Genomic DNA, 24091 nt, shown 5'->3' on the forward strand with positions numbered 1-24091 from the left:
GATGAACAAAAGGATAGATACAGAGGCAGTAAAGCATCAAACAGACTGTCCGATTACAGCGGGAAGGTTAGGGAGAGGTGGGGGAAATAAGAGATCAACTGAAGGACTTGTATGCATGCATATAAGAGTAACCAACGGATGCAAAACATTGGGGGGTGAGGGCATGTATGGGAGTGGGGTGTGGGGGGGGCAATGGTAAGATATGTACACATATAATACCTTAATAAAAAAATAAAATAAATAAATAAATCGCCAAAACCGGTTTGGCTCAGTGGATAGAGCGTCGGCCTGCGGACGGAAGGGTCCCAGGTTCGATTCCGGTCAAGGGCACGTACCTTGGTTGCGGGCACATCCCCAGTAGGAGGTGTGCAGGAGGCAGCTGATGGATGTTTCTCTCTCATCGATGTTTCTAGCTCTCTATCCCTCTCCCTTCCTCTCTGTAAAATATCAATAAAATATATTTTAAAAAAAATAAATTATATACAAAAAAAAAAAAAAGTTGGTGGGTCTTGGAAACTAAGACCCAGCGTGGTGCAACGAAGAGGCCGCCCCCCCCACTCGCCCCCAGTGGCGTGACCACCATCTCCCACTTCTGCCTGACTCCCACTGCTCAACGTCCTGCTTCTTTCAGGGACTGAGTGAGATCTGTTAGACCACACGCTCGTCACCAAACTTCAGTGTGAAAAGACTGCAGACAAGTTAGGAAAAGTGGGGACACCAGTGAGCAAGTAAATTATAACCAACCACAGAGGAGCAGCAGCGAGCTCAGAAGGGAGGGCCACCCTGCCAGGGCCCGGGAGCAGCCTGCTCTGAAACAGCCTGGCGCGGCTGGGCGGGGCAGCTACGGCTGCTGCTTCAGGAGGCACCTGAGGCCCCCCGGACACCTGGGCAGTGCGCTGTGCCCCTGGAGGCCTGCCGCTCCTCCCTGAGCAAGGCGGCTCCCCTCCCTCTTTCTTCCCCACTCCTGTGGGCAGCGTCAGGGAGGCAGCTCATTACTTCGGGGAGGGGCATCCAGCAGCCGTCAAGGGCCTGGCCTCCCACCCCAGCGCTGATGAGGGCCCGGCCATGTGACGGGGTAGGTCACCTAGCCAGCTTTGTCCTCCCGCTGCAGCGGAGGAGGCTGCCCCTCCCCAGGGCCTGCCTCGGTGGGCCTGTGCCCTGCCGGTGGTGGTGGTGGCGGCGCCATCAGCTGGGGCTCAGGTGGGACTGTTCCCAGGCCTCGGTCTTGCAGCCTGGACAGGGAAGCTGTGCGTCACACCACCATTTATCAGCATGTCACGTTGCTGGCTCTCCTGCAGACAAGTAGTTGTCTTTACCCATGTGTTGGTAAAAAAACGGGATCAAAAGCCAGATGGGGGTGTCGGTCAGGAGGGGCGTCCGGGCGCGCTTTCCTCCTTCGTGGGCGGCCTGGGTGCAGGCAGAGGTCCGGGTGCCCCTGCGCACACCCGGCCCAGCCCCTCTTGTGGTAAACCCGGGGGACTTTGCCATGGTTGCGACGTCCACAGCACTGTGCTGGGGTCCCGGGGACAGCAGGGTAGCCCCAGACTCTGAGCCCAGGGCCGGGCGGTGGGGCCCCCAGGGAATAGGGATATGGGGTCCAGACAGGAGCCAGCCCCTCCCATCTCCGGGCCGAGAGAACGCGCTCCAGGGGTGAAAGGGCTGAAAGGGGTGCTCCCGGCTCAGAACGCCTGCGCCACGTGCGGAGCTGCCAGCATGCGGGACGGGCGCACCGCCACACCTGCAACACAGGTGCATCCTGCTCGCCCTGCACAGGTGGACACAGGGGCGGCACCGGGGCGCTGGAGGAGCGGCGGCCGGCCAGCTCCCACGCCGGGAATATGCGGGCTGCGGAGGGGCGACCCCCGGCGGGTCCCACGCGCCTCGGTGGGAGGACCCGGGCCCGGGAGGAGGCGGGCGGGACGTTGCCGGGAGGTGGGCGGGGCGATGTGGGGCCCGGTGGGCGGGGCCTAGAGGGCGGGGCTATGGCGCGCGATCTGGATGGTGGCGCGCGATGGGCGGGGCTAAGTGGGCGGGGCTATGGCGCGCGCTGTGTTGGGGGTGCGCGGTGGGCGGGGCGGCGTGACGCGCGCTGACGCTGATCCCGGAAGCGGTGTCAGATGCTGGGCAGCCGGGCGGGCGAGCGCGCTGGCGGCGGGCGGCGGGGGGGACTTGTTGTTCTTCGTGAAGTCGGAGCCGGAGCGCGCGGCGGGGGCGGCGGCCCAGGGGGAGCGCGAGAGTGAGCGCGAGCGGGAGGAGAGCGCGTGCCCGCGAGGAGTCGGCCGCGCCCCCGCGGTCCCCGCGCGACGCCAGGTGAGGGGCGGCCGGGCGGGGCTGTGTGGGCCGGGGGCGCGGTGGGGGCGGCCCGCCGCCGAGTCAGGGCCGCCTGGGACTCTGGGCAAAGTTGCGCGGGACCGGAGCCCCCGCCGGCCCGAGCACCTGCCGCCAGGTGTGCTGCCCGAGCGAGTCCGCGGGCGGGGTGTTTTCCCGGCCCTTAGACCCGATCGCCTTCCTTTCTTCTTGGGGCCGGGGAGCGCGCGCCTCCGCCCCGTGCGGGAGCCGGGGGACTGGGTTCCCGGGGAGGGCGGGGCGGGGTGCCCGCGTGTCTCCACTCCCCCTCCCTCTCCACCTGTCCGTATTTCGCCTAAAGAGACCGGCTCCGAGGCGGGAAGGCGCTGGCGAAAATAACCCGCCACGTGCAGGGAGCGCGTGGTCGCACAGGGCCACTCGGCCTCGGGTCCCGGGGCACCTCCCCGCGTGCTGTCCGGCCGGCCCCCCGCGGCCCCTTCCCACCGCGGCCGCCGCTGAGATGGGGATCGGAAGGGGAAGGAGCAGGGGACTCGCCGACCGAGGTCACGTTCTGAGCAGCTGACCTGCCCGGGGTTCCCCGGAGGGAGGCCTTGGTGGAGGAGCCTTGGGTGGGGAGGGTGACTGCGGGCGCACGTGTGGCTTCCCCCAAACCCCGTGGCGCGTGTCGTTGTTCTCCTCTGTGAACGAGTGTCTCTCCTGCGTGCGCGTCCTTCTGTGGTTCTGCTGAGTTTAGGACCGAAGGACAGTGTCAGCCTGCCCCCCGCCGGAGCCTCGGAGGGGAGGGGAGGGCAGGGCAGGGGAGGGGACCGGAGCTGTTTGACTCCTGGAAGCAACCCGTTGCCCTGACCCCATCGGATTCCCACGCCGAGGTGGAGTCTTCCCGGCCTGGACACCTGCCCTGCGCCCTGGCGGCGCTCGCTCGCTCTCTGCGGGTTCATGATGACGCCCTTGTTTCCCTGTCGCTCGGCTCTCCTCTCGCGGCGGCTAGCACACTCGGGATCTTCCGCCTCAGCGTTCCTTCACCAGCTGACCACCACCAGCCACCTCTCGGCCGGGCGCACGCCCCACCCAGGGCGGTAGAGTCGGTGGGTTCCCCCGGCTTGGGGGCAGCCCGTTGTGGATAAAGGTCTCGCTGTAGTGACCGCCCCGGGGGTTAGCTGAGTGCGGCCGGAGGATGGAGCTTTTCCCCGAGTTCCCTAAGCGGGTGGGCGGGGCCGGGAAGCGGCTGGAGGGTGGGACGCACCTGCACCTGTTGCGCTGTGGGCAGCTGAGCCGCTTTGGAAGCCCGTCCCTGAGGGCCCAGGTAACCCCGAGGTAGAGGGGACCTGCCTTTGTAACCGAAGCTGGACTCTCATTTCAGAAGAAAGCGTTTATTGACCGAAAACACAAAGCGGGGCTGGGGGGGGGGGGGCATTGCGTTTGTGGGAGAACACGGCTGACTTCCAGGGACCAGCATCGCCCACCCTCCAGGCGGTGCTGGAACTGGGAGTTGCGAGGCCCCGGCCGGCTGGGGAACGGGCCTCATTGAGTGCGGAGCGGGCGCCCCGGGCACCATTCTGTGCCCACAGCCGTGCAGCCTTCGCTCCGGGGCTCTGGGGCTCCCGTGGGGAGTTTGTTGACAGTCTCCCCGGCGGCGGGGAGCAGCCCTGCCCGTGGCCTGGCTGGCCAAGTCTAAAGGTTCCGGAGTGGACTTGGGTGTCGGTCAGGTCCACGGGGAAGTGCCGCCCTGCCAGCTGGGAGTGCCCCGCGGGCTGCTCCACGCAGTAAACAGTGACTCACCTCTGCCGCCTCTCTGCCCCACCCCCACCCCTCTTGCCCCGCCTCTCTGCCCCACCCCCCTCCGTGCCCCGCCAGCGGAAGGTACGTGGCTCCCTTCGCTATTTACTTTTGCTTTTCATAATCACACACTCGTCATGCTTCCCCTTTCTTACAGCTTCAGGAAGTCCAAGTGTCAGCTTAAAACTAGAATTTTAGGGCAAGATCACACAGTAAATACACAGTCACACACACACACTCAGTCATACGCATACAGTCACACACACAGTCACTCATGCACACAGTCAATCACACATACACACATTCACACAGTCAGTCATACGCATACAGTCACACACACAGTCACTCATGCACACAGTCAATCACACATACACACATTCACACAGTCATACGCATACAGTCACACACAAACAGTCACTCATGCACATAGTCACTAATATATACACAGTCACACATACACACATTCACACACACTCAGTCATAGACATACAGTCTCACACACACACAGTCACTCATGCACTCTTACACAGTCACTAATATACACAGTCACTCATACACACACATTCACACACAATCATAGACATACAGTCACACACACAGTCACTCATGCACGCAGTCACTAATATACGCATACAGTCACACACACAGTCACTCATACACACATTCACACACAGTCATAGACATATAGTCACACACTCACACAGTCACTCATGCACACTCTTACATAGTCACTAATATACACATTCACACAGTCATACGCATACAGTCACACACAGTCACTCATGCACGCAGTCACTAATATACGCATACAGTCACTAATATACACACACAGTCACTCATACACACACATTTACACACACTCAGTCATAGACATACAGTCACACACAGTCACTCATGTACACTCTTACACAGTCACTAATATACACACATTCACACACACACACAGTCACTCATGCACACTCTTACACAGTCACTAATATACACACAGTCACACACACTCAGTCATAGATATACAGTCACTCACACACAGTCACTCATGCACACTGGTGGCGGGGACAGCTCTTACACAGTCACTCATACACACACATTCACACACACTCACCTCGTCTTAGATGGAGCCCAGCCTGGGCACCCTGGCCCGGCACCTGCCTGCTCTCCTGCGCTGCCTGTTTGGGTGCCGGGCACGTATTGGGTGGAAGCCGCCCTCCAGGCCCCTCCCTCAGGGCAGTGCTGACACACCTGCTTATGCAGCAAACCTCGTCTTCCAGGTGGGTGGGCAGGTGTAGGTGTGAGGGGGCAGGCCTTGGGCGCAGCCAGTATGTGTGCTCGGGGAGAGGGTGCCCACCGACTGCAGGGAGGGCAGGGGCGATAGGGGAGAAGTTGGGAGCCAGTGCAGATTGTGGGGGGCTCTCAAGAAGCCAGAGGTGGAGGCATGGTCTGCGGCAGGTGGCCCGGGCAGGGGAGAGCTCTAGAAGGATGGCGAGCAGGGATGGCATCCATCTGCCTGGCTGGGGGGCTGCATTTGTGGGACTGAGGTCAGGGTCCAGACAGGGAAGCTGGGGGACAGCTGGGCCAGAGCAGGGAGGCGGGCTGAAGCCACAGGCCAGGGTTTGCGAGTGGAGAGGGGTGGCCCTGTGGGCGATTTCTGGGTGAAAATGTGGTGGGTTGTCACCTGAGCTGCGGATGCAGGACGGGGGCCTGCTGGACGTGTGGGCCTCCGGTTCCCCGGGGGCCATCCCTGGGCAGCGGAGGAGGGGCTGGGAGAGGACAGAGCCGCCGGGGGCCTGGAGGACCACCCAGAGCTGTGGGGGGAGCAGCGGGCTGAAGCTGGGTGAGGAGAGCAGGGTCCAGGACATGGCTGGCTGGGGTGTGGCGTTCAGCCTGCATCAGCTGGAACTGCCTTAGTCACCTCTAGAGTAGCCAGGATGACACAGCTTCCCCGAACTGCAAAGGCAAGGTGACCAGACGTCCTCCAAGCCCGAGACAGTCATGCCTTGCTAGAGGGCAGCCGGCCAGGGCCAGCCTGCAAGCTGGGTGTGGGCCGGGCTGGTGGGGTGCCCAGCAAGGCTCTGGAACGCGCCCCACTGATGGGGGCTGGCTCAGGACATCAGTGCCTGGCGTCCAAGTGGCCGGGACGGTGGGAGCCCTCCTGGCTCTGGGCACTGTCTGCAGCTGGGTGACATGGGCGTGTGGTGCCGTCTGCAGCTGGGTGACATGGGTGTGTGGCATTGGGCCACTTGTGAAAGGGTCCCCAGAGCAGAGGTGGCCACCTCAGGGTGGTCGGGTGAGTCAGCTGCTGCTTTGCTGCCTGGAGTCGGGGCTGCTCCCCTAGCAAGGAACCCCTTTCCTCCCTCCCTGTCTCCCTGCTGCCCCTGCCCTGCCAGGACCTCCCCCAACCCCCCCCCCCCGCCCCCCTACCCCAAGCCGGGAGAACGGAGTGGAGACATGTCTTTATCAGGTTTGCTGGGAGGGCTGATGGGCAGCACCCAGCGTCCCTTCACTCCACCCGAGGGAAGTGTTGAGAGCCCACCCGTGCCACCCACCCGAGGCTCACCCCCAGGCTGGGCGGGAGTCAGTCTGGGTAAGAATCAGCACCTCCCAAGGTCCACACCTCCTCTTCTGCCTGGCTGGCTGAGCCCAGGGCTGCTCCCCGTGCCTTCACTGATGGCCGGAACCTGGGTCCAGCCCAGAGCAAGCCAGCGCACGCGAAGGGCCACAGCCCCGGCGCCGAGGGAAGGAGGCCGTGGGCCAGCAGCCGGGGTGTGCTGGGAGCTGGAGAGGAAAGTGACCGAGGGTCCCAGACCCTGGCCTCAGCGCCCCTGCCTCCTGCCCACCAGCAGGACAGCGCTTGGCTGTGGGGCCTGCGCTCGCTGCCCTGCCAGCTCGGTGCCCGGGACGGAATCCGGCATTCTCGGTGAAGCCGCCCTGCCCTGTTCTGGGGCTGGAAGGGGGGTCGCCGGTCCCTCCTTGACTCCAAGCTGCGGTCACCGAGGACGCGGACCCTCTCGGCCGCCAGTGCGTCCCCTCTGGAGGAAGTGGCTTCCCTGTTCGCCTGTCATGTGCCTCAGGGTGAGGCTCCTGGCTTTGGCTCGAGAGCCAGTCCCGAGTTAGAAAAGTAGTCGCCGAGGCAGTGCCGAGGGACAGGTGCTGCCGGCACACTCCGGACCGGGGCCTGGTGGGGTGGGAGGTGAGCCTGTGGCTGTCCCTCAAGCGGTGCTGGGTCCACCCGGCGGCAGCCTGGGCCCGCCTGGCGCTGGGGTCTGGGTGTGAGTTTTGTTGCTCGAGGGCTGGGCCTGGAGCGCCCTCGCGGGAAGCCGTGAGGGCGGCATGTCCGGTGTTTGGTGCCGACCAGTGCCGATGCGGGGACGCCGGCGTCAGGCCATGGTGGTGGGGCCGTGGGCTCCGCAGGTGCCAGGCTGCCCAAGGCTGCAGTCTCACCCGCTGGGTGCCCGCGTCTTGGAACGGTTCTTGCTGCCTGCTGGGGCCCGGCTCGGGGGTCACACACCTAGTGTAGACAGTGTGAAAGCAGCTGTGTTACAGGGCTGTTCTCCAAACCTCCTTACAAAGCAGTGTTCCTCATGTTGGCGTGACCGGGTCAGCGCTGGGTCCTGGTGGTGTTGGGGTACACGCAGCCCTGACGCTGGTGGCCCGCGGCGCTGGGGCAGGGTGCCGAGACCCCAGCAGCTGGGGAAGACCCAGTGGATGGGGAGCAGGCAGAGCCGGGTCTGAGACGCCTGGGGCCGTGGGCGTGTCTGCTGCTGCCTGGGCTCCCGGTCCCCCCTTGGCCCCTGGCTCCTCAGAGGTCCAGGTGCAGGCGGAAGCCTGGTGCAGAGGGCAGAGCCCAGGCGGGGCCTCCTGGTGTCACCCGCCTGCCCAGCTGAGGCCTTTGGGACAGCACCCTGGGGCCCTCGTTTTCAGAAGGAGATGGAGAACCCCAGAGGAGCAGGTTTCTGGGCAGTTCCAAGGCTCGGTGATCACCCGTCGCCCCTACATTTACACGCACCCGCTCTCGGGCCCGCTGCTCCTTGAACAGAAGGTCTGTGAGCTAAAGACAGGAGCCGAGGCCAGGCCCCAGGTGGGGGACCCTGAGCCACCCTCCTGTCTCTGCTGGGGCTCCTTGCCTGGGTCCTGGTCCCCAGAGGCCCAGGGACCTTGACTTGGTGGGTGTGGGGGGGAGTGACCCCCCTGGGGCCTGCTTGCAGGGGAGGGGCTGAAGCCCATCCTGTGTGCATCCTGGTTCTGTCCCCGAGTCCCAGCACAGACCCCGTGGTGGGCAGGTGGGTGCCGAGGAGGCCCTGCCCCGGGCTCTGCCCTGCGAATGCCCTGGCCGAGCTGGCTCTGGACACAGCGTCCCCGTCGGGGTGCTCCAGGCAAGTCCTTGGCCGGCCTTCCGTTTCCCCTCGGGGTGGGGCCGGTCTGTGGGAATGTGAGCTGCTCTGTAAACAGCCGGTGACTCACCACACAGCTATGCCTGGCGGCCCTGGCCCTCATGACGCGCTGGCTGGGACGGAGCCCGGACACCGCCACCCTCCTCGATGGCGATGATGGCGATGGCGTGGAAGTTTCCCACAGCCCCCCGGCTCTCCAGCGCGCTCGGACCCCAGCACGGAGGGGGCGGGCCCGGGGGGCACCAGCTGGCCACCCCAGGTGCCAGGGTCACGCCACTGTCGGAAGCAGCTCTGAGCTCTCTGCCGGGATCTCTCCAAACGGCGGCCCGTCGTCTTGGGCACACGTGTGTAACCACGTGAGGGCCCGGGGAGCCCGGAACGCCAGCTGCCCCAGCCTGACCTGCTCTCCTCCCCTTCGAGGCCCCCGGGAGAGGGCCCCCTGGACGGTGGCGGGGCCTGCAGGCTTGGGTGCTGAGGCCTGGGTTGAGTTTTCGGCCTCTGGTGGTGAGGGGGTGGTGAGAGGGGGGTGGGAGGGTGGGGGGCCCAGGGGTGCTGCGGGAGGGTCCTGGGCTTCGGCTGAGGGAGGGTGGTGGAGTCTTGCTTGAGATGGAGGCTGTGATGCAGCTTCAGGGCCCGAGGACCCTCATGTCTCTGGTGCCCCCTCTACTTGTCTGGTGTCAGGAGGCCCAGTGGGCCGGGTCCTGCGAGCTGGCAGCACAGCCCACCAGCAAGCCTGGTGCCCGTCCCCCCCCCCCCTTGCCCCTGCCACAGGGCACAGGGGTGAGTTTACTGCCCCACAGCCTGTGGTGTCTGCACTGTTGCCCCAAAGCCATTGTTGCTGTGGGCTTCTCTGTTTCCATGACAACCATCAGGGGTTGGCTACTTCCCAAGGTCGCCATGGCAACTATCAGAGGGGAGTCATGCTTGGGATGCTTGGCTGGCTTTTTCATGAATGATTAGAATGTGTGACACAATGCAGACGCAAACACTAGAAGGGCGGGGGCTGGCGGTGGCGGGGACAGCTCCCGCCAGAAGGGCGGTGTGCTCCCAGGGCAGCGGCTCCCCGCTCCCACCTGCCCCGGGCTGGCCTAGGCGCCCTGCACACCCTCCGAGCCAGGCCAGGGCCAGGGGCAGCCCAGGGAGAGGCGGTGATGTCACAGCTGCAGAGCCCTTGGCAGAGGTAGGCCAGCGGGGGGGGGGGGGGCGCCTCCCTTCCCCTGGGGGGCCTTCCCCTGGGATAACAGGCTCCTGCCGGGCAGGTGCTGCCCCGAGGCTGGTGGCTCCGCAGGTGCCAGGTGTGGTCACTCTCGGGAGCCCGTACTCTGTGCACTTGGGCCCCTAAACGTGGCGTCCTGTACTCACAGGTGCAGCAGGAGAGTCCGCAGGAAGCACCTCTGCTCCGCCTGGCGGTCACCCCGGGGGCTGGCGCTCTTGCATCGGGGTGGGGTGGGGGGAGGAGAGGAGCTCCGCGGGCTGTCGCTGGAGTGGAAGGCGTGCCTGGCCATCCACCTGGTCCCTGGGGCCCCACACCGCCTAGGCCAGGAGCCTGCCCTGGGGGAGCCCCGCGGGATGGGCGGGGGCCCGCCGGGCTTTCGGGGCGCTGCAACTGGGCAGAGGGAGGGTGAGCTGAACCTCCTCGGGGCCTCTCCGCTGTCGGGATGGCCCTGCTCGGTCACCGGTGGCAGCACGGGCGGCCCGCGCCCAGCAGGACCTGACCGTGTGGCCTCTGTTCTCTGCTTTTCAGTTACGATTTCCAGGCAGTTCTGTGCGGGTGACGGTGCCCAGGTTATGACGACTAATCCCAAACCGAACAAGGCATTAAAGGTGAGCGGGGGCCCCTGCCGGTGTGGCTCAGTGGGCCCCAGGTTCGATTCCGGTCAGGGGCACGTGCCTGGCTGCGGGCTTGATCCCCAATAGGGGACGTGCAGGAGGCAGCCGATCAATGATTCTCTCTCATCATTGATGTTTCTCTCTCCCTCTCCCCTCCTCTCAGAAATCAATAAAAATATATTTTAAAAAAAATGTAAGCGGGGTGAGAGGGGCAGCCCCAGGCCGTCTGCACCCGTCTGTGCCCGCCCTCTGCGAGGAAGGAGGCTCTGTCCCAGGGCTGTGGCCTCAGGAGGTGCCAGCCCTCAGGTCCAGGAGGAGGACCCCTTCGAGGGGGCGGTGGGCCCCGGTGTGCGCGGGGTGGGTCTGCTCTGACTCCCTCTCAGCTGGAGGCTGGCTGTGCCCTCGGGCCTCTGTCTCTGGTCCCGGGAGCCCACGGGATCTCCGTGCACTTGTGGGCTGTCCCTCCCAGCTCTCCTGTCACCCACCTGCCTGTGTCAGTCCTGCTCCAGGCACTGGAGGGTCACAGGGCAGCACCCACCTGGGCTGTGGCCTTGCAGTGTGCGTGGCCGTGTAGCCGGGTTATGGCCATCTGTGTGCACCTTGAGTGACCTCTGGTGGGAGAGGGGCTGCTGGGACCCCCGTCTGCCGAGCCGGCCTCTGGGGCCCGGTGCTGACCTGTGCCCTGGCCTGCAGGTCAAGAAGGAGGCGGGCGAGAACGCCCCGGTGCTCAGCGACGATGAGCTGGTGTCCATGTCGGTGCGGGAGCTGAACCAGCACCTGCGGGGCCTGTCCAAGGAGGAGGTGGTGCGGCTCAAGCAGCGACGCCGCACGCTCAAGAACCGCGGCTACGCCGCCAGCTGCCGCATCAAGCGGGTGACGCAGAAGGAGGAGCTGGAGCGGCAGCGGGTGGCGCTGCAGCGGGAGGTGGAGAAGCTGGCCTCGGAGAACGCCAGCATGCGGCTGGAGCTGGACGCGCTGCGCTCCAAGTACGAGGCGCTGCAGACCTTCGCGCGCACCGTGGCCCGCGGGCCCGTCACGCCCTCCAAGGTGGCCACCACCAGCGTCATCACCATCGTCAAATCCCCCTCCGTGCCCTTCTCGGCCGCCTCCTAGTGCCGTGGCCGGGCGCCGGGGGCAGGGGCGCTGGGCACGTCCCTCGTGCCGTCCGAGGGTCCATGGGGGCAGATCCCCGACACCAAGTCCACGTGCAGCGTCCACAGGGCTCCCGTGGGGCTGGGTGGGGAGGAGGGTCCGTGAAGCTGTGTGCCGCACACCTTCCTGCACGCGCCCACATGTGCCCACACGCGCACACTCACACGCACACGCACTGGCCGCCCTCGGTCACCCGCTCTCCAGGCTGTCGCTTTAGGGTCTGTCTCCCGGGGAGTCGGGGGTGGGGAAGGTCTTGGAGGCTCCTGGCCTGAGGCCCGAGGGCCCTGCCCACCTCCAGCCTCAGCAGCTGTCGGCCGCGGCAGCCTCTGTCCCTGCTGTGGCCTGGAGCCCCACTGCCCGGGCGGCCCTGCTGTCCCAGGAGGAACCCTTGGTCTTGGTCCACATGCCCCGTGGCCGCGGCCGAGCCCTGTGCCGGGCAGCGGGCGAAGGAAGGCTGTGCGTGCGGCCAGCAGCTCCGGGGCTTGGAGCAGCGGCTGCTTACAGGCATCACTGGGGGGTCCATGTGGAGTGTTGCATGCGTGTTGCAAAGTGTCCCTGTGTCGGGGTGACGAGAGAGGTCCCCAGCTCCCAGCTGCAGCCCTCTAGCCCTGCCGCCACCCGCAGAGCCTGAGCCGGTGAAGCCGGGGGTGGGGTGGGGCGGGAGTGGAAGGGGAGCTCAGGGTGGCACGGGTTGGCTGCAGGGGGGCTGCTTAGCTGTGGGAGTTGGAGGTGGAGCTGGGCTGCGCCTGGTTCCTGCTGCCAGAGGAGGGGAGAGCAGGGTGACAGGTGGGGTGCAGGAGGTGGCACAGGCTGGAAGGTGGGGCGCCTGCATGGTGTCTGCACAGAGAGGACGGGACCCTGCAACCTTGGTGCTTAATCATCACCTACACCCTTCTCCTCGGAGCCACGGGTGACCTCGGTGACCTCTGCTGGGGCTTCCCACCCTCAGCGCTGCTGCAGGTGCCGCCCTGTCCTGCCCGTCCTGGGAAGAGGCTGGGTGGCCCCGAGCCTGGGCTCCAGACCCCGCCCAGGAAGACCAGCAAGCTGTGAAGCCCCCGGCCCCGCAGGGTGCCTGCTGCCTGGAGGAGGGGCCGCGTACTGGCTGCGTCTGTCACGTCTGTCACGGGAGGACAGTGACTGGCTGGCCCGCGGCTGCGTCCTGTCCTGGGGGCAGCGGGGGGCTGGGCGAGCGGCCCCAGAGCGAAGCCGGGGTGAGGAGCTGTCGATGCCATAGCTGTGGTAGGTAATCCACATTGGATATCAGTAAGGACCTGGGAGTATTTAAAAGAGAAGTATATATATATATATATATATAAAGTTCTATACACATTTTATCGTCGGATTTTGTACCTTTTCCTGTTTGATACTGTAAGTGTACAGCCGGGCTGCAGGCCGAGTGTCCAGGTTGGAGCTCTGCCCACCACCCCCGTCTTCCCGCTGCCCTCTGCGGGGTGTCCTGCTCGGCGGCCGCTGGGTTCCCAGAATGCCCGGTCCCGCGGGACAGAGGTGGCTACCCCCTCCCCCGGGGACAGGGGTCACGGAAGGAGGCCTGGCGTGTCCCTCATGCTTTTCCTTTCCGGTTATTGAACGTCACTGTCACATTTAATATATGGACTTTTATTTAAGAGGAGAGGCGAGGCCCTGTGCTACAGACCAGAATCTTCCGCGGGCACCTGCCTTCCGCAGGGCAGGCTCTGTGCAAGCTCACCCCCTCGCCTCAGCGCTCAGCAATTTCATTTCAATATTTATTTTTGTGCTGCTTCTGCCCCAACGTAAATTATTGAGAAGACCCTCGTGGCCCCGTTCCTGCGGGCGTGCCCTGCGCCGCCGCCCACAGCCACCGCCTAATTTATTGCTGTACATCGCTGCCGGACGCTTTTGTACCTTTGCAATAAAGACTTTTCTCGTTTCAGGTGTGTCTCGCTGTGTGCTTGGTGGTCCCCCCACTTCCCTTCACCCAAATTGGGTGCCGCCGTGAGCGGGTCTCCCGAGCTGCCTGGTCCCATGTCAGGCGGCCCTGGGGGGAGGGGCAGCAGGCTCACTCCCTGGCTGGTGGGCAGGGTTCCGAGGGTCCCACCTGCCCTGGCCAGGGGCCCGTCCACGGACGCAGCCTCAGCAGTGGCCGCTGTCACCCTGAGCTTGTCAATGGCAACCACAGACGCTTCCCAGCTGAGCAGACTCCCGGCAACCATCCCTGGGGGGCGCGGCCCAGGCTGCTCCTCGGGAGCCTCTGGGGCTGGAGCTGGAGCTGGAGCCTGTGCGTGTAGGCTGCGGAGGCGCAGGCCCTGGCTCCCCGCGGGGCTCCCGCCCCCCAGGCCCTCTCCGTGGACCGCTGGGGCCACCTTACAGGTGAGAACAGAGGCCAAGACAAGCCGCTCCTGCCTGTGGCCACTGCAGGCCCCCCACTGGGAGGCAGGGCCCGAGGCCCCCCCGTGACGCCCCGTGGTCCCCTCACCTGCGGGCAGGAGCCCAGCACGGGCTTTGTCCTCATGGCTGGACTTGGTTCTGCCCACGACAGGTGTCGCGGGGCCAGGACAGGAGAGGATGGTCTCTGCCGCTGTGACCCGGCAGGTGGCTCAGCCTCTCTGGGCCGGGCCGCCTCCCGCTGTCGCGAAGAGGAAGTGCATGCGGTCTGGCCAGGTGCTTGGCAAATGCCAGCCTCCTCCCCCTCCAGAGCACCAAGCCCAGCGCTGGTGTCTGCCCCGCACAGCCTGCCCGCGGCCCCCCGCACAGCCTGCCCCGCGCACAGCCTGCCCACGGCCCGCAGCCTGCCCCCCGCACAGCCTACCGCCCACGCGTGTCTTGGGCCTCTTAGAACCTGTGCACACAGCTCTGGGCAGCTCGGGGCCGCAGGGGCGTGCGGGGAGCACCCCTGGCTCATGGCGGGGCCTGGCAGCCTGCCCCGCCCGCCCGCAGCCTCCAGAAGGCCCCCCGCGTGGCCGGCACCTCTCCCTCCGGGAGTGCCAAGCCCGCTTCCCAACCGCTGACTGAGACGTGGGTGGCGCAGCACGGGGCCGCCAGCTGCAGAGGCCGCGAGAAGTCCGGGGGGACTTTGCAGCGGGCGCAGGGGCGGCCCGGCCTATCTTCTCAGGAGCCGGCTGGGCCCAGGGAGGCGGCCGCTGGAGTCCCGTCCCAGGCGCAGGGAAGGCCCCACCCACTGTGGACACCGCTGGCCAGGCTGTCTGAGGAGTCTGGGACTTGGCACCTCTGCCCCATTCCCTGGTGACACGGGAGCAGGCGGCCGGAGGGGTGGGAGGGGGTCGCGGGGTGGTGCCCACTGGGCCTCCTGCCTGTAGGCTCTCGGGCGCCTGTGCCGCTGCCCCCCCCTGCACCTTCCCCCCTCCGGCTCCCACCCACCCGCTGGACACCCAGATACAGGGTGGACCAAGACTCGGAGCCCCGGCCCTAGCCGGTTTGGCTCAGTGGATAGAGCGTCGGCCTGGGGACTGAAGGGTCCCGGGTTCGATTCTGGTCAAGGGCATGTACCTTGGTTGCGGGCACATCCCCGGTGGGGGGTGTGCAGGAGGCAGCTGATCGATGTTTCTCTCTCATCGATGTTTCTAACTCTCTATCCCTCTCCCTTCCTCTCTGTAAAAAATCAATAAAATATATTAAAAAAAAAAAAGACTGGCAGCCCCGGCTGCACTGAGCCTGCCCCCCCCTGCTAGGCCCCGCCCATGCGTGACCCCGACCTCCAGGCTCCCAGAGGGCGGGCAGCACCCAGACCCGCTCCCCCAGCTCTGCAGCCGCATGTCCCATGGAGGAGAGGACAGGAGGCGGCCTCCAGGCCCCAGCTCCTCCCACCCTCGGCGCTTTGCAGTGTGGCCTCGACCCACGGTGGGCAGAGCTGGCAAGAAGAGGCTGCGAGGGGGCCGCGCGTGCCCCAGCCGCAGGGGGCCTAGGGCAGGGCATTCAGTGTCGGGGTGAGCTCCTCGTCCTGTCCTGCTCGGAGCTGGGACGCTGCCCCCAATACCCACACTTGGCACCCTGGGCCCCTTCCACCTCGCCGCCCCGCGCCCATCAGGGCACCGGCCCCCTAGGGACAGAGGCCACGAGAGTCATAGAAAACCCAGGGTTTATGCATAACTAAGCTCGGCTGGTGGCCCCCGCACCCCCAGGCCCACACGGGGAGCACCTCCCGGGTGAGGGCTGGCCAGGGCCCCGTGGCTGAGGGATGTGGAGCAGCGCCCAAGAGGACCAGAGCCGGGCCCAGCCGAGACCCGCCCCACAGCCTGAGCGACGCTGTCGCCTGCAGCCTGGGACCCGCCGTCAGGGCGGCCACGCGGCACCTGAGGGCATGGCCAGCTGCACCCGCAGGTCCCTGGGCTCCTCGGACAGGCCGGGCAGGAGGCTCTGGCAGAGGCCGGACCTTTGGCGGAGGGTCGGGAGCGAGGGGCCCTGCCCTTTCCCAGCGGCCAGACCACCCGGCCCTACGGCTCCTCCAAGGGGATCAGCATCCTCTTCTCCACGTGGCGGCTCCTCCGGTCCCCGCCCACCGCGCCGGGGAGGGCGCCGGGCCCCGGGGCCTCGTGCGTGGCCTGCTGCGTGTAGTGCTGGTAGGCGGGCGAGAAGTTGTGAATGGCGTCACGCACGATGTCCTGCGGGCTCATGGTCTCCCTGAGGCCACTGGAGATGCTCTGCATGGGCGCCGGGGACGCTGGGGGCAGCACACGTGGGGGCTGGGTCTCCCTGGGCCCATCTCCCCTCGAACCCCAGCCCGGGCATAGCCTGCTCCTGCCCTCCGGGGGCTGCCCAGCCAGACCCCACTAGGTCGCAGGTGGGGGACGCCTTGGGTGGCCAGAGCAGCCACGGCCACAAATGGGCCACCTACCAGGGACAGCAGCACCAACCAACCCCGTCCGGCTGCCCGGGCACCTGGGTGTGGTGGGCAGGGGCCTGGGGCCCGAAGTCGGCTCCAGCGTCTCTGTGTCAGACGGCCTGCCCCGGCCCATGCATCCTGCCTGTCGCCCCCCTGGACCAGGTGCAGACGAGGCTCCTGCCCCGCCCCGGCCCTTGCCCTGTCCTCCTGCCCACCGAGTGGACATTCCGCGTGTGGGGACCCGGATGGAGACAGGGTGTGGAGGGCACCCGGGGAGGGCGGGGGGGGGCCCCCCCATGCCATGCCCCAGCTGAGCCCTTCCTTCCGGGAGCTCCCCTCCTCTCCCGGCTGGCAGGACCGCCCACCTGGCGAGCTGTCCTTCTTCTCCGAGTACACGCGGCAGGTGAAGGCGTAGCGCAGGGCGACGGAGGCAAAGAGCATCTCCACGCAGATGAAGAAGTTCTGGTAGCCGGCGGCCAGCGTGCCGGCGCCCACCCGGCTCCCGTCCATGGCCCGGACCTCGGGGATGAACCCGCACCTCTCCAGGATGGCCAGCAGCATCCCTGGGCGGGGACAGCCACTCAGCACCCACCCGGACAGGGGGCTGGGCCGGAGCGGTCCCAGCCAAGAACCCCACTGCCGCCCGCTGGCTCTGCGGGGGTCTGAGGGGAGGACGGGCTGCAGGCCCTGGAAGTCCGTCCCGTGCAGGGGACACGGAGGTTCACAGGGGCTCCAACACCGGGGTCTTGGCACAGAAAATATCCAAGAGTTCCCCGCAACCCAGACCTGCGCCCACCCGCGCCGTCCTCCGCTGCCAAGTGGGCGGGGAGTGCCCGCAGCCCGGCCCAGGGCTGGTGGGGACAGCTCCCCTGCGGGGCCACCCCCCTCGACCCCGTCCCCCCAAGCAGCCCAGCACCCAGGCTGCAGGGTCCCAGTGGGGAGGGCTGGGACTGCCTACCCAACAGCTGGGCGGCAGGCGGGGCCGGGCCGGCGCGGCTGGGGGAGGGGACCCGGCTCTGGGCTCAGCACCCACCCACCCTGCCAGAAGGAGAGGAAGATGACGGCCTTGATGGTGAGGAACTTGAGCACCGGCTGGAAGGGCTGCAGCAGCTCCCTGGTGGCGAAGTAGAAGAGGAACAGGGCGTAGAGCGCCAGGCTGACAGAGGCGTTGTAGATGAGGGTGACGTAGAGGTAGCCGCTGTGGATGCTGGGGACGAGGGCAGCGGCCGGGTCAGCAAGGACCAGACCGGCACCCTCCCTCCGAAGGCGCAGGTGGCGCCCAGGGGTGGAGCTGGGGGGCTGGCGGGGCCTGGCAGGGAGTCCGGTCCGAGAGGTGAGGATGTGGCCCTTCCGCTGCCCCTCCCTGCCCGCCCGCCCGCCCGCCCGCCCGCCCGCGCACTGCCTGGTAGGTGTGCCTGCGTGTGAACGTGTGCGTGTGTGTGCACACACGAGCATTGTATGTCACATGTGTGCGTGTGTGTGTGTGTCTGTGTGTGGACCTTGGCCCGAGTGCCTGGAATCAGCCCTGGCTCTCCCTCGGGCCTCGGGGCCTGGGCTCCTCGGGGCTCACCTGGGAGGGCCCGCTCCTCCGGCCGTTCGCCAGGGCCTTGGCCAGCACTTTCCTGGGAGGAGGGGCCTGTCCCCAGGTGCTGGGCCCCGCGGAGCCCTGCCCACCTCCCCCGTGCCCGGCGGCCCACCCCCCGCCAGCCTTACTTGAAGTCCCCGTCGTGGTATTTGCCAACCGCCTGCAGGACAATGGTGACCAGGGCCATGACCGGCTTCACGACACAGAACTGCAGCGTGGCCTGGGCGTGGGCAAGGGGCAAGGGAATGTGGGAGGGGACAGGGCAGCGTGGGGTAAGGGGTGAGTGTGGGAGGGGACAGGGCAGCGCGGGGTGAGGGTGCCTGTGGGAGGGGACAGGGCAGCGAGGGTGAGGGGTGCGTGTGGGAGGGGACAGGGCAGCGAGGGTGAGGGGTGCGTGTGGGAGGGGACAGGGCAGCGAGGGTGAGGGGTGCGTGTGGGAGGGGACAGGGCAGCGAGGGTGAGGGGTGCGTGTGGGAGGGGACAGGGCAGTGCGGGGTGAGGGGTGGGTGTGGGGGGGCACAGGGCGGGAGGGGTGAGGGGTGCGTGTGGGTGGGGCACAGGGTGGCGAGGGGTGCAGGGGTGAATGTGGGAGGGGCAGTGCGGGGTGCAGGGGTGTGTGTGGGGGGCACAGATCAGTGCGGGGTGCAGTGGTGCGTGTGGGAGGGGCACAGGGTGGCGAGGGGTGCAGGGGTGAATGTGGGAGGGGCAGTGCGGGGTGCAGGGGTGTGTGTGGGGGACACAGATCAGTGCGGGGTGCAGTGGTGCGTGTGGGAGGGGCACAGGGTGGCGAGGGGTGCAGGGGTGTGTGTGGGAGGGGACAGGGCAGGAGGGGTGAGGGGTGCGTGTGGGTGGGGCACAGGGCGGCGAGGGGTGCAAGGGTGAATGTGGGAGGGGCACAGAGCAGTGCGGGGTGTGTGTCGGGGGGCACAGGGCAGTGCAGGGTGAGGGGTGCGTGTGGGTGGGGCACAGGGCGGGAGGGGTGAGGGGTGGGTGTGGGCGGGGCACAGGGTGGGGGAGCGGGGCACAGGGTGGGGGGCGGGCAGCCCCTCACCTGCTTGCAGAAGCGCAGGAAGCCGATGGAGTAGGCCATGCCCCGCAGGCAGCAGGTGCTGTACAGGCAGCTGGACCTGGGTGTGCGAGTCCCTGAGGCGTGTCCCGGAGGACAGGGCCCCGCCGCCGCCCGCTGCCCGGGGTGTGGGGGCCGGTGGGCTCGGGGAGGCGCTTACCGGACGGGCTTTCCCCGAATCTCAGCCATGATGGCGCTCTCCCCGCCGAGGTACTGGAAGCAGAGGCTCAGGAAGCTGTAAATGACGAAGGCTGCGGAGCCGGGGCCGGCGGGCGCGGGGAGGGGGGGGGGGGCGCGCAGTGAGCCTGGGCGTCCACGTGGGCACCGCCTACAGGAAGTCTCCCGACCCCCACGCTGAACCCATTTCACAGAGGACAAGCTGAGGCTCAGGTCACATCGCAGGACCCTCTCCTCACGGCTCCCAGCTCAGCTCTGGGACCGCCCCCACCCTGGGGCCCACAGGGCCGGGGCTCTGATGCCCACCACCCGGCGAGAGCCGTGTTTCCCTCTGGGCTCTGGGCGGCCCGGCTGCCGCCCCCACACCCACCAGCCCCCCCACTCCCGGCGCCGCTGATCCTGGCTGTCGGGCAGCCCCCCGCCAGAGGGCCCTGCCAGGCCAGACTGGGCCTGGGGACCCCACGGGAGGGAGCCTGGGCCGCCTCACCTTCGTAGCAGTCCCGCAGGGAGTCCAGGTAGACGTAGTGCTGGCGGCTCCCCAGGAGCAGGAGGCTGAGCCACGAGTCGAAGGAGTAGACGGGCACCACGAGCAGCAGGCGGATGATGTACCGCTGCTCGCTGGGGACCGTGTAGGAGCGCAGGTGCAGGTAGATCTGGGCGGGAGGCAGAGCGGCGTGGGGGGTCCGCCACGCTGTGGGGACACTCGTCCACCGAGGCGCATGTGTGCACTCACTCACTCACTCATTCATTCACTCACTCACTCATTCACTCATTCATTCATTCATTCACTCACTCATTCATTCACTCACTCACTCACTCATTCACTCACTCATTCATTCATTCACTCATTCATTCATTCATTCACTCACTCACTCATTCACTCACTCACTCACTCATTCACTCACTCATTCATTCATTCACTCACTCACTCACTCACTCACTCATTCATTCACTCACTCATTCATTCACTCATTCATTCATTCATTCACTCACTCACTCATTCACTCACTCATTCATTCACTCACTCACTCACTCATTCATTCACTCATTCATTCACTCACTCACTCACTCACTCATTCACTCACTCACTCATTCACTCACTCATTCATTCATTCACTCATTCATTCATTCACTCCCTCACTCACTCACTCATTCACTAATTCATTCACTCACTCATTCACTCCCTCACTCACTCACTCATTCACTCACTCATTCACTCATTCATTCACTCACTCACTCACTCATTCACTCACTCATTCACTTATTCATTCACTCATTCATTCACTCACTCACTCATTCACTCACTCACTCACTCATTCACTCACTCACTCCCTCATTCACTCACTCACTCACTCACTCATTCATTCACTCCCTCACTCATTCACTCAGTCACTCATTCACTCACTCCCTCACTCATTCATTCATTCACTCACTTATTCATTCACTCACTCCCTCACTCATTCATTCATTCACTCACTCACTCACTCACTCACTCATTCACTTATTCATCTGAGGAGACCCTGCAAGGGGCAGTCCCAGTGCCAGGGCACAGACATTCCGGAAGGCAGTCTGGCATTTCAACGGGGACATGAGAAGGGCTGGTACCCTTTGACCCCCGAAGAGGAGATGAAGAAAGGCTTGGCCCGTGTTGCTCAGTGGTCGCCCACCTAGGAACCAGGAGGTCAGGGTTCGATTCCCAGTCAGGGCACATGGCCAGGCTGTGGGCTCCATCCCCAGTGCAGGAGGCAGCCGATCGATGATTCTCTCTCATCGCTGATGTTTCTCTCTCTCTCTCCCTCTCCCTTCCTGAAATCAATACAAACGTCTTTTACTAGTAAAAAGCCATGAAGGATGCTGGTCCCGGCCGTGCACCCTGAGGACCACGCAGGGTGGTGGCCGGCGGGTTAGACTGTGGTGCAGCCACGCACCAGGGTGCCACGCAGCCCGGAGAACGGGACGTGCCCTGAGAGGACGGGGCAGACACGCCCGGGTGACGAGGGAGCGGGGCCCGAGTGCACTGGAAACGCTCCGTCCACACGGAGGAGGGAGTCGCTGTCTCACCCCTGGGCGACAGGAAGCAGGTACAATAGCTCACGTGCAAACCTTTCTAGGGTTTTCTACGGGAACATAAAAAGGTGAGGGATGTCTCTGTCTTTCCCTCTCCCTAAGAATCTATGGGAAACACCTCGGGTGAGGAGAACAGAAAAGCGGGCGGCTGGCGCCTGGCTGCGTACTCTGGAGGCTCCCGGAGGAGGTGAGGGAGTGGGCGAGGGCGTGGCAGGGCAGGCGGCACAGAGGAAGTGCCCGAGCAGAGGCCTGCGTGCCCAGCTTCCTAGGGCGCAGCTGGAGGGCAGGCGGGGGCAGGGGGCCGCAGAACAGCCTCCTTATCAGCCGCTCACTTGCTCGTGACCCGCCCTTTGGAGGCCTGAACTCTGCTCCGGGAGCTGGCACGGCCTGGCTGCGTGGCCTTGGCCAGACGCTGCCCTCGCCAGCCTGGTTCTTGTCTTTAAAGCAAGGGCTTGTGTTCCTGTCTGTCCCGCTGGGCTCCGGATGGGCAGAGGCCTGGCAGCGGGGGCGGGTGGGCGGGGGGTGGGGGGGGGCCGAGGGTGGGGCCCGAGAGCTGCAGCCCCAGCGTCTCCGTCAGCCCTGTCCAGGCGGTGGGACCCCCGGAAGTACAGACACACAGACACACACACACACAGCTGGTCCCCAAGTTACAGAAGGCCCAGGTTAGACAGACGGGGAAACCGAGGCTCCGGCTGCCGCTGGGACCGAGACGCCGACCCTGGGCTCAGGGTTGCCACCCACCTGCCCGTCTTCCTGCCTCCTACAGGCAGTCCTCCCTGACAGCCCCACAAGGAGGGACCCCCTCCTCCCACCCCTCCGCGGCACCGGGTCTGCCTGGCCCACCCTCACAGGCTTGTGTCGACTTTACGTCTGGTTATTTGAGGCCACGGAGCAGGCGACTCTCGCTGAGAGGGGCACCCACTTCCCTGCCTGCCAGTCTCCTGACTGCCCCCGGCACCAGCTCGCTTGTCAATCCAGTCCCCATGCCGGTGCCAGCCGAAGCGTCCCGAAGGGCAGTTCTGCTCGCAGCTCCCCCCCAGCAGCCTTCCATGGCTCCCCAGCACCCCATGCTGAAGGCCGCTCCCCATGCGGATGTCCAAGGCCCCTCCACCCGGGTGGCCCTGGCCCCGGTAGCCACCAGCTCCTCCCTCCCAACTCTGCTCACACGCCTCACGGGGGCAGACGTGTCCTCTGGGCTGGGCACATTGCTCTGTCCCCTGCTTCCCTCATGAGGAGCCTGAGGGGACAGCTCTGACCCTGCTCCTGACTCTCAACACCCCACAGAGCAAGTCCCTGCCCTCTCCAGCCTCAGTCTTCTCCTCTGTGAAATGGGACCATACCTCTGACCTCAGTGAGCAGGGCTGATGAGCAGGGGTGAAGGGCCCTCTCCCTCTGCCTGGCAGACCTCACCTTCAGGCCCAGCTCCCCGGGCCCGCCCCCTCCCCGCCTGTGCCCTGGCGTGCGGCCACCTTGGAGAGCCCTGGGCACGGCTCCTCCATCTATCCGGCTTCTGACACCAGCACCAAGGCCACCGCGTGAGGCCACCATCCCAGCAGGGCCAGTCAGAGCCAGGCTGAGCTGTGGCCACGTCTCACCATGAGTGGTGTCCCGAGGGAGGTGCGGAGGGAGGCTTACCTGGTGGCAGGTGAGCACCAGGGCGGTCCACACGAAAACGCCCGAGATGCCGCGGGCCAGCGCGCTGGTGAGGAACAGCTGGGGTGCGCCCTGCGAGCTGTTCCCCACGCCGGCCATCTGCAGCCCGGAGGGCTCCGTGGGCATGGCCAACGGGGGGCTGGGCTGCAGCCAGGTGGCTGACACCTGGGAGGCACCGGCCACCCCCGGGAGTCCTGAGGTGTCAGCCATCTGCAGGGGCAGGGAGGACACGGGGAGGAGAGGCAAAGGTGTCTGAGAGCAGCCCAGGGCCAGGACGGGGGGCGGGCTCCCCCTCCAGGAGCCCACACACGCTCCAGCAGCCCCCTTCCCTGTCGCAGGCAGCCCCGGGCACCCTCTGTGCACAGGGACGCGGCTCCCGGGCCCGCGGCTCCCAGGCCCGGCCTGGGCGCAGACGTCAGCCTCCTGCCTGTGACCTGGGTCGTCCCACCTCTGCTGCCGGGCTTGTGGGGAGCCCGCTTTTAAGGGGCCAAAGTTGTCTGGGAAAGTGGGGGAGCCCCGGTGGCCCGGCCTGCCCGGCTGGAGCCGGGGGAGCAGGTGGCTGCAGGGGCCAGCCCAGCCCCCGCGGGCTCCCTGGGACGCTGGGGGCCAGCCTTGTCACTCCCTCGCCTCCACGCCTGCTTCAGCCGCCGCCAGCCTGCCGCCCGCATCCCTGCCTCCCGCGCTCGCTCCAGGCGGTCCTGGCTTCCCCTCCTTCCGCCCGCCCCAGGCCCAGCACCCACCTCTCGGCAGGAAGCGCCGGGCCCAGCCCCGCGAGGCCCGGCCTCCAGGGGAGCCCAGCTGGTCATTTGTGTGGCCACGTGGCCCCACCGGTGGCCCCACTAGGGGTGGGGCGAGGCCGCTGCTGGAGGCGGGGCCAGCGCGGGGAGGGGCCGCCCACCTGAGCCCACCTGCGCGCCGCCTGGGCGGGGCCGACGGCGAGGGGCGGAGCGCGGGGTGCCCCGCCCCCGGCGACACTCGAGCCCTTGGCTTTGCTCCGCGGCAGCTGGCCCGCCCGCACCGCCCGCCCGCCCGCCGCCGGGTGCCTCACCTGCCCGCGCCAGCTGGCCAGGCGGCTGCTCCGGCCCGAGACGGGCGGGAGGGCCTGCGGGGGGCCCGGGTGGCAGAGCTGGGCTGGAGGTCCCGCAGGGCAGACCCACGCGGGGCGGGGCGGGGCGGGCAGGGGACGCGGGCTCTGCGAGGACAGCGAGGACGCGTGCACACCGCGGGCGCATCCAACGCCTCGGACACTGGTAGGACGTGTTCCGAGAATT

The 24091-nt window shown here is 66.3% G+C and overlaps 2 protein-coding genes across 8 annotated transcripts; one reads left to right on the plus strand and one right to left on the minus strand.

Annotated features, from left to right (window-relative positions):
* The first annotated feature begins 1664 nt into the window (after positions 1 to 1664).
* On the plus strand, positions 1665 to 14093 carry MAFK (MAF bZIP transcription factor K). Of its 4 annotated transcripts, none has more exons than XM_080676415.1 (3): positions 1665 to 1749; positions 10216 to 10295; positions 10995 to 14093. In XM_080676415.1, the coding sequence occupies exons 2-3, from the start codon at positions 10260 to 10262 to the stop codon at positions 11412 to 11414; spliced, it is 456 nt and encodes a 151-aa protein (XP_080532541.1). In that variant the 5' UTR covers positions 1665 to 1749; positions 10216 to 10259; the 3' UTR covers positions 11415 to 14093. The 4 variants fall into 4 exon arrangements, with proteins under 4 accessions (XP_080532541.1, XP_080532539.1, XP_080532542.1 ...); XM_080676413.1 differs by lacking the exon at positions 1665 to 1749 and adding an exon at positions 2124 to 2310; XM_080676416.1 differs by lacking the exon at positions 1665 to 1749 and adding an exon at positions 8594 to 8975.
* Positions 14094 to 15184: 1091 nt separating this feature from the next.
* Positions 15185 to 23640, minus strand: TMEM184A (transmembrane protein 184A; the record flags this gene model as incomplete). 4 transcript variants are annotated; one of them, XM_080676406.1, is made up of 9 exons in its annotated part: positions 15185 to 16006; positions 16638 to 16835; positions 17310 to 17386; positions 17986 to 18077; positions 18909 to 18984; positions 19084 to 19174; positions 19588 to 19753; positions 22803 to 23030; positions 23561 to 23640. In XM_080676406.1, 9 exons carry the CDS (start codon positions 23624 to 23626, stop codon positions 15723 to 15725), a joined length of 1278 nt encoding a protein of 425 aa, XP_080532532.1. In that variant the 3' UTR covers positions 15185 to 15722. The 4 variants fall into 4 exon arrangements, with proteins under 4 accessions (XP_080532532.1, XP_080532533.1, XP_080532531.1 ...); XM_080676407.1 differs by having other exon boundaries at positions 15185 to 16110; XM_080676405.1 differs by having other exon boundaries at positions 15185 to 16110; positions 17310 to 17479.
* Positions 23641 to 24091: the final 451 nt, after the last annotated feature.

This window comes from Plecotus auritus (genome assembly GCF_963455305.1).
Source record: "Plecotus auritus genome assembly, chromosome: 6".
In the NCBI taxonomy this organism is placed as follows: domain Eukaryota; kingdom Metazoa; phylum Chordata; class Mammalia; order Chiroptera; family Vespertilionidae; genus Plecotus; species Plecotus auritus.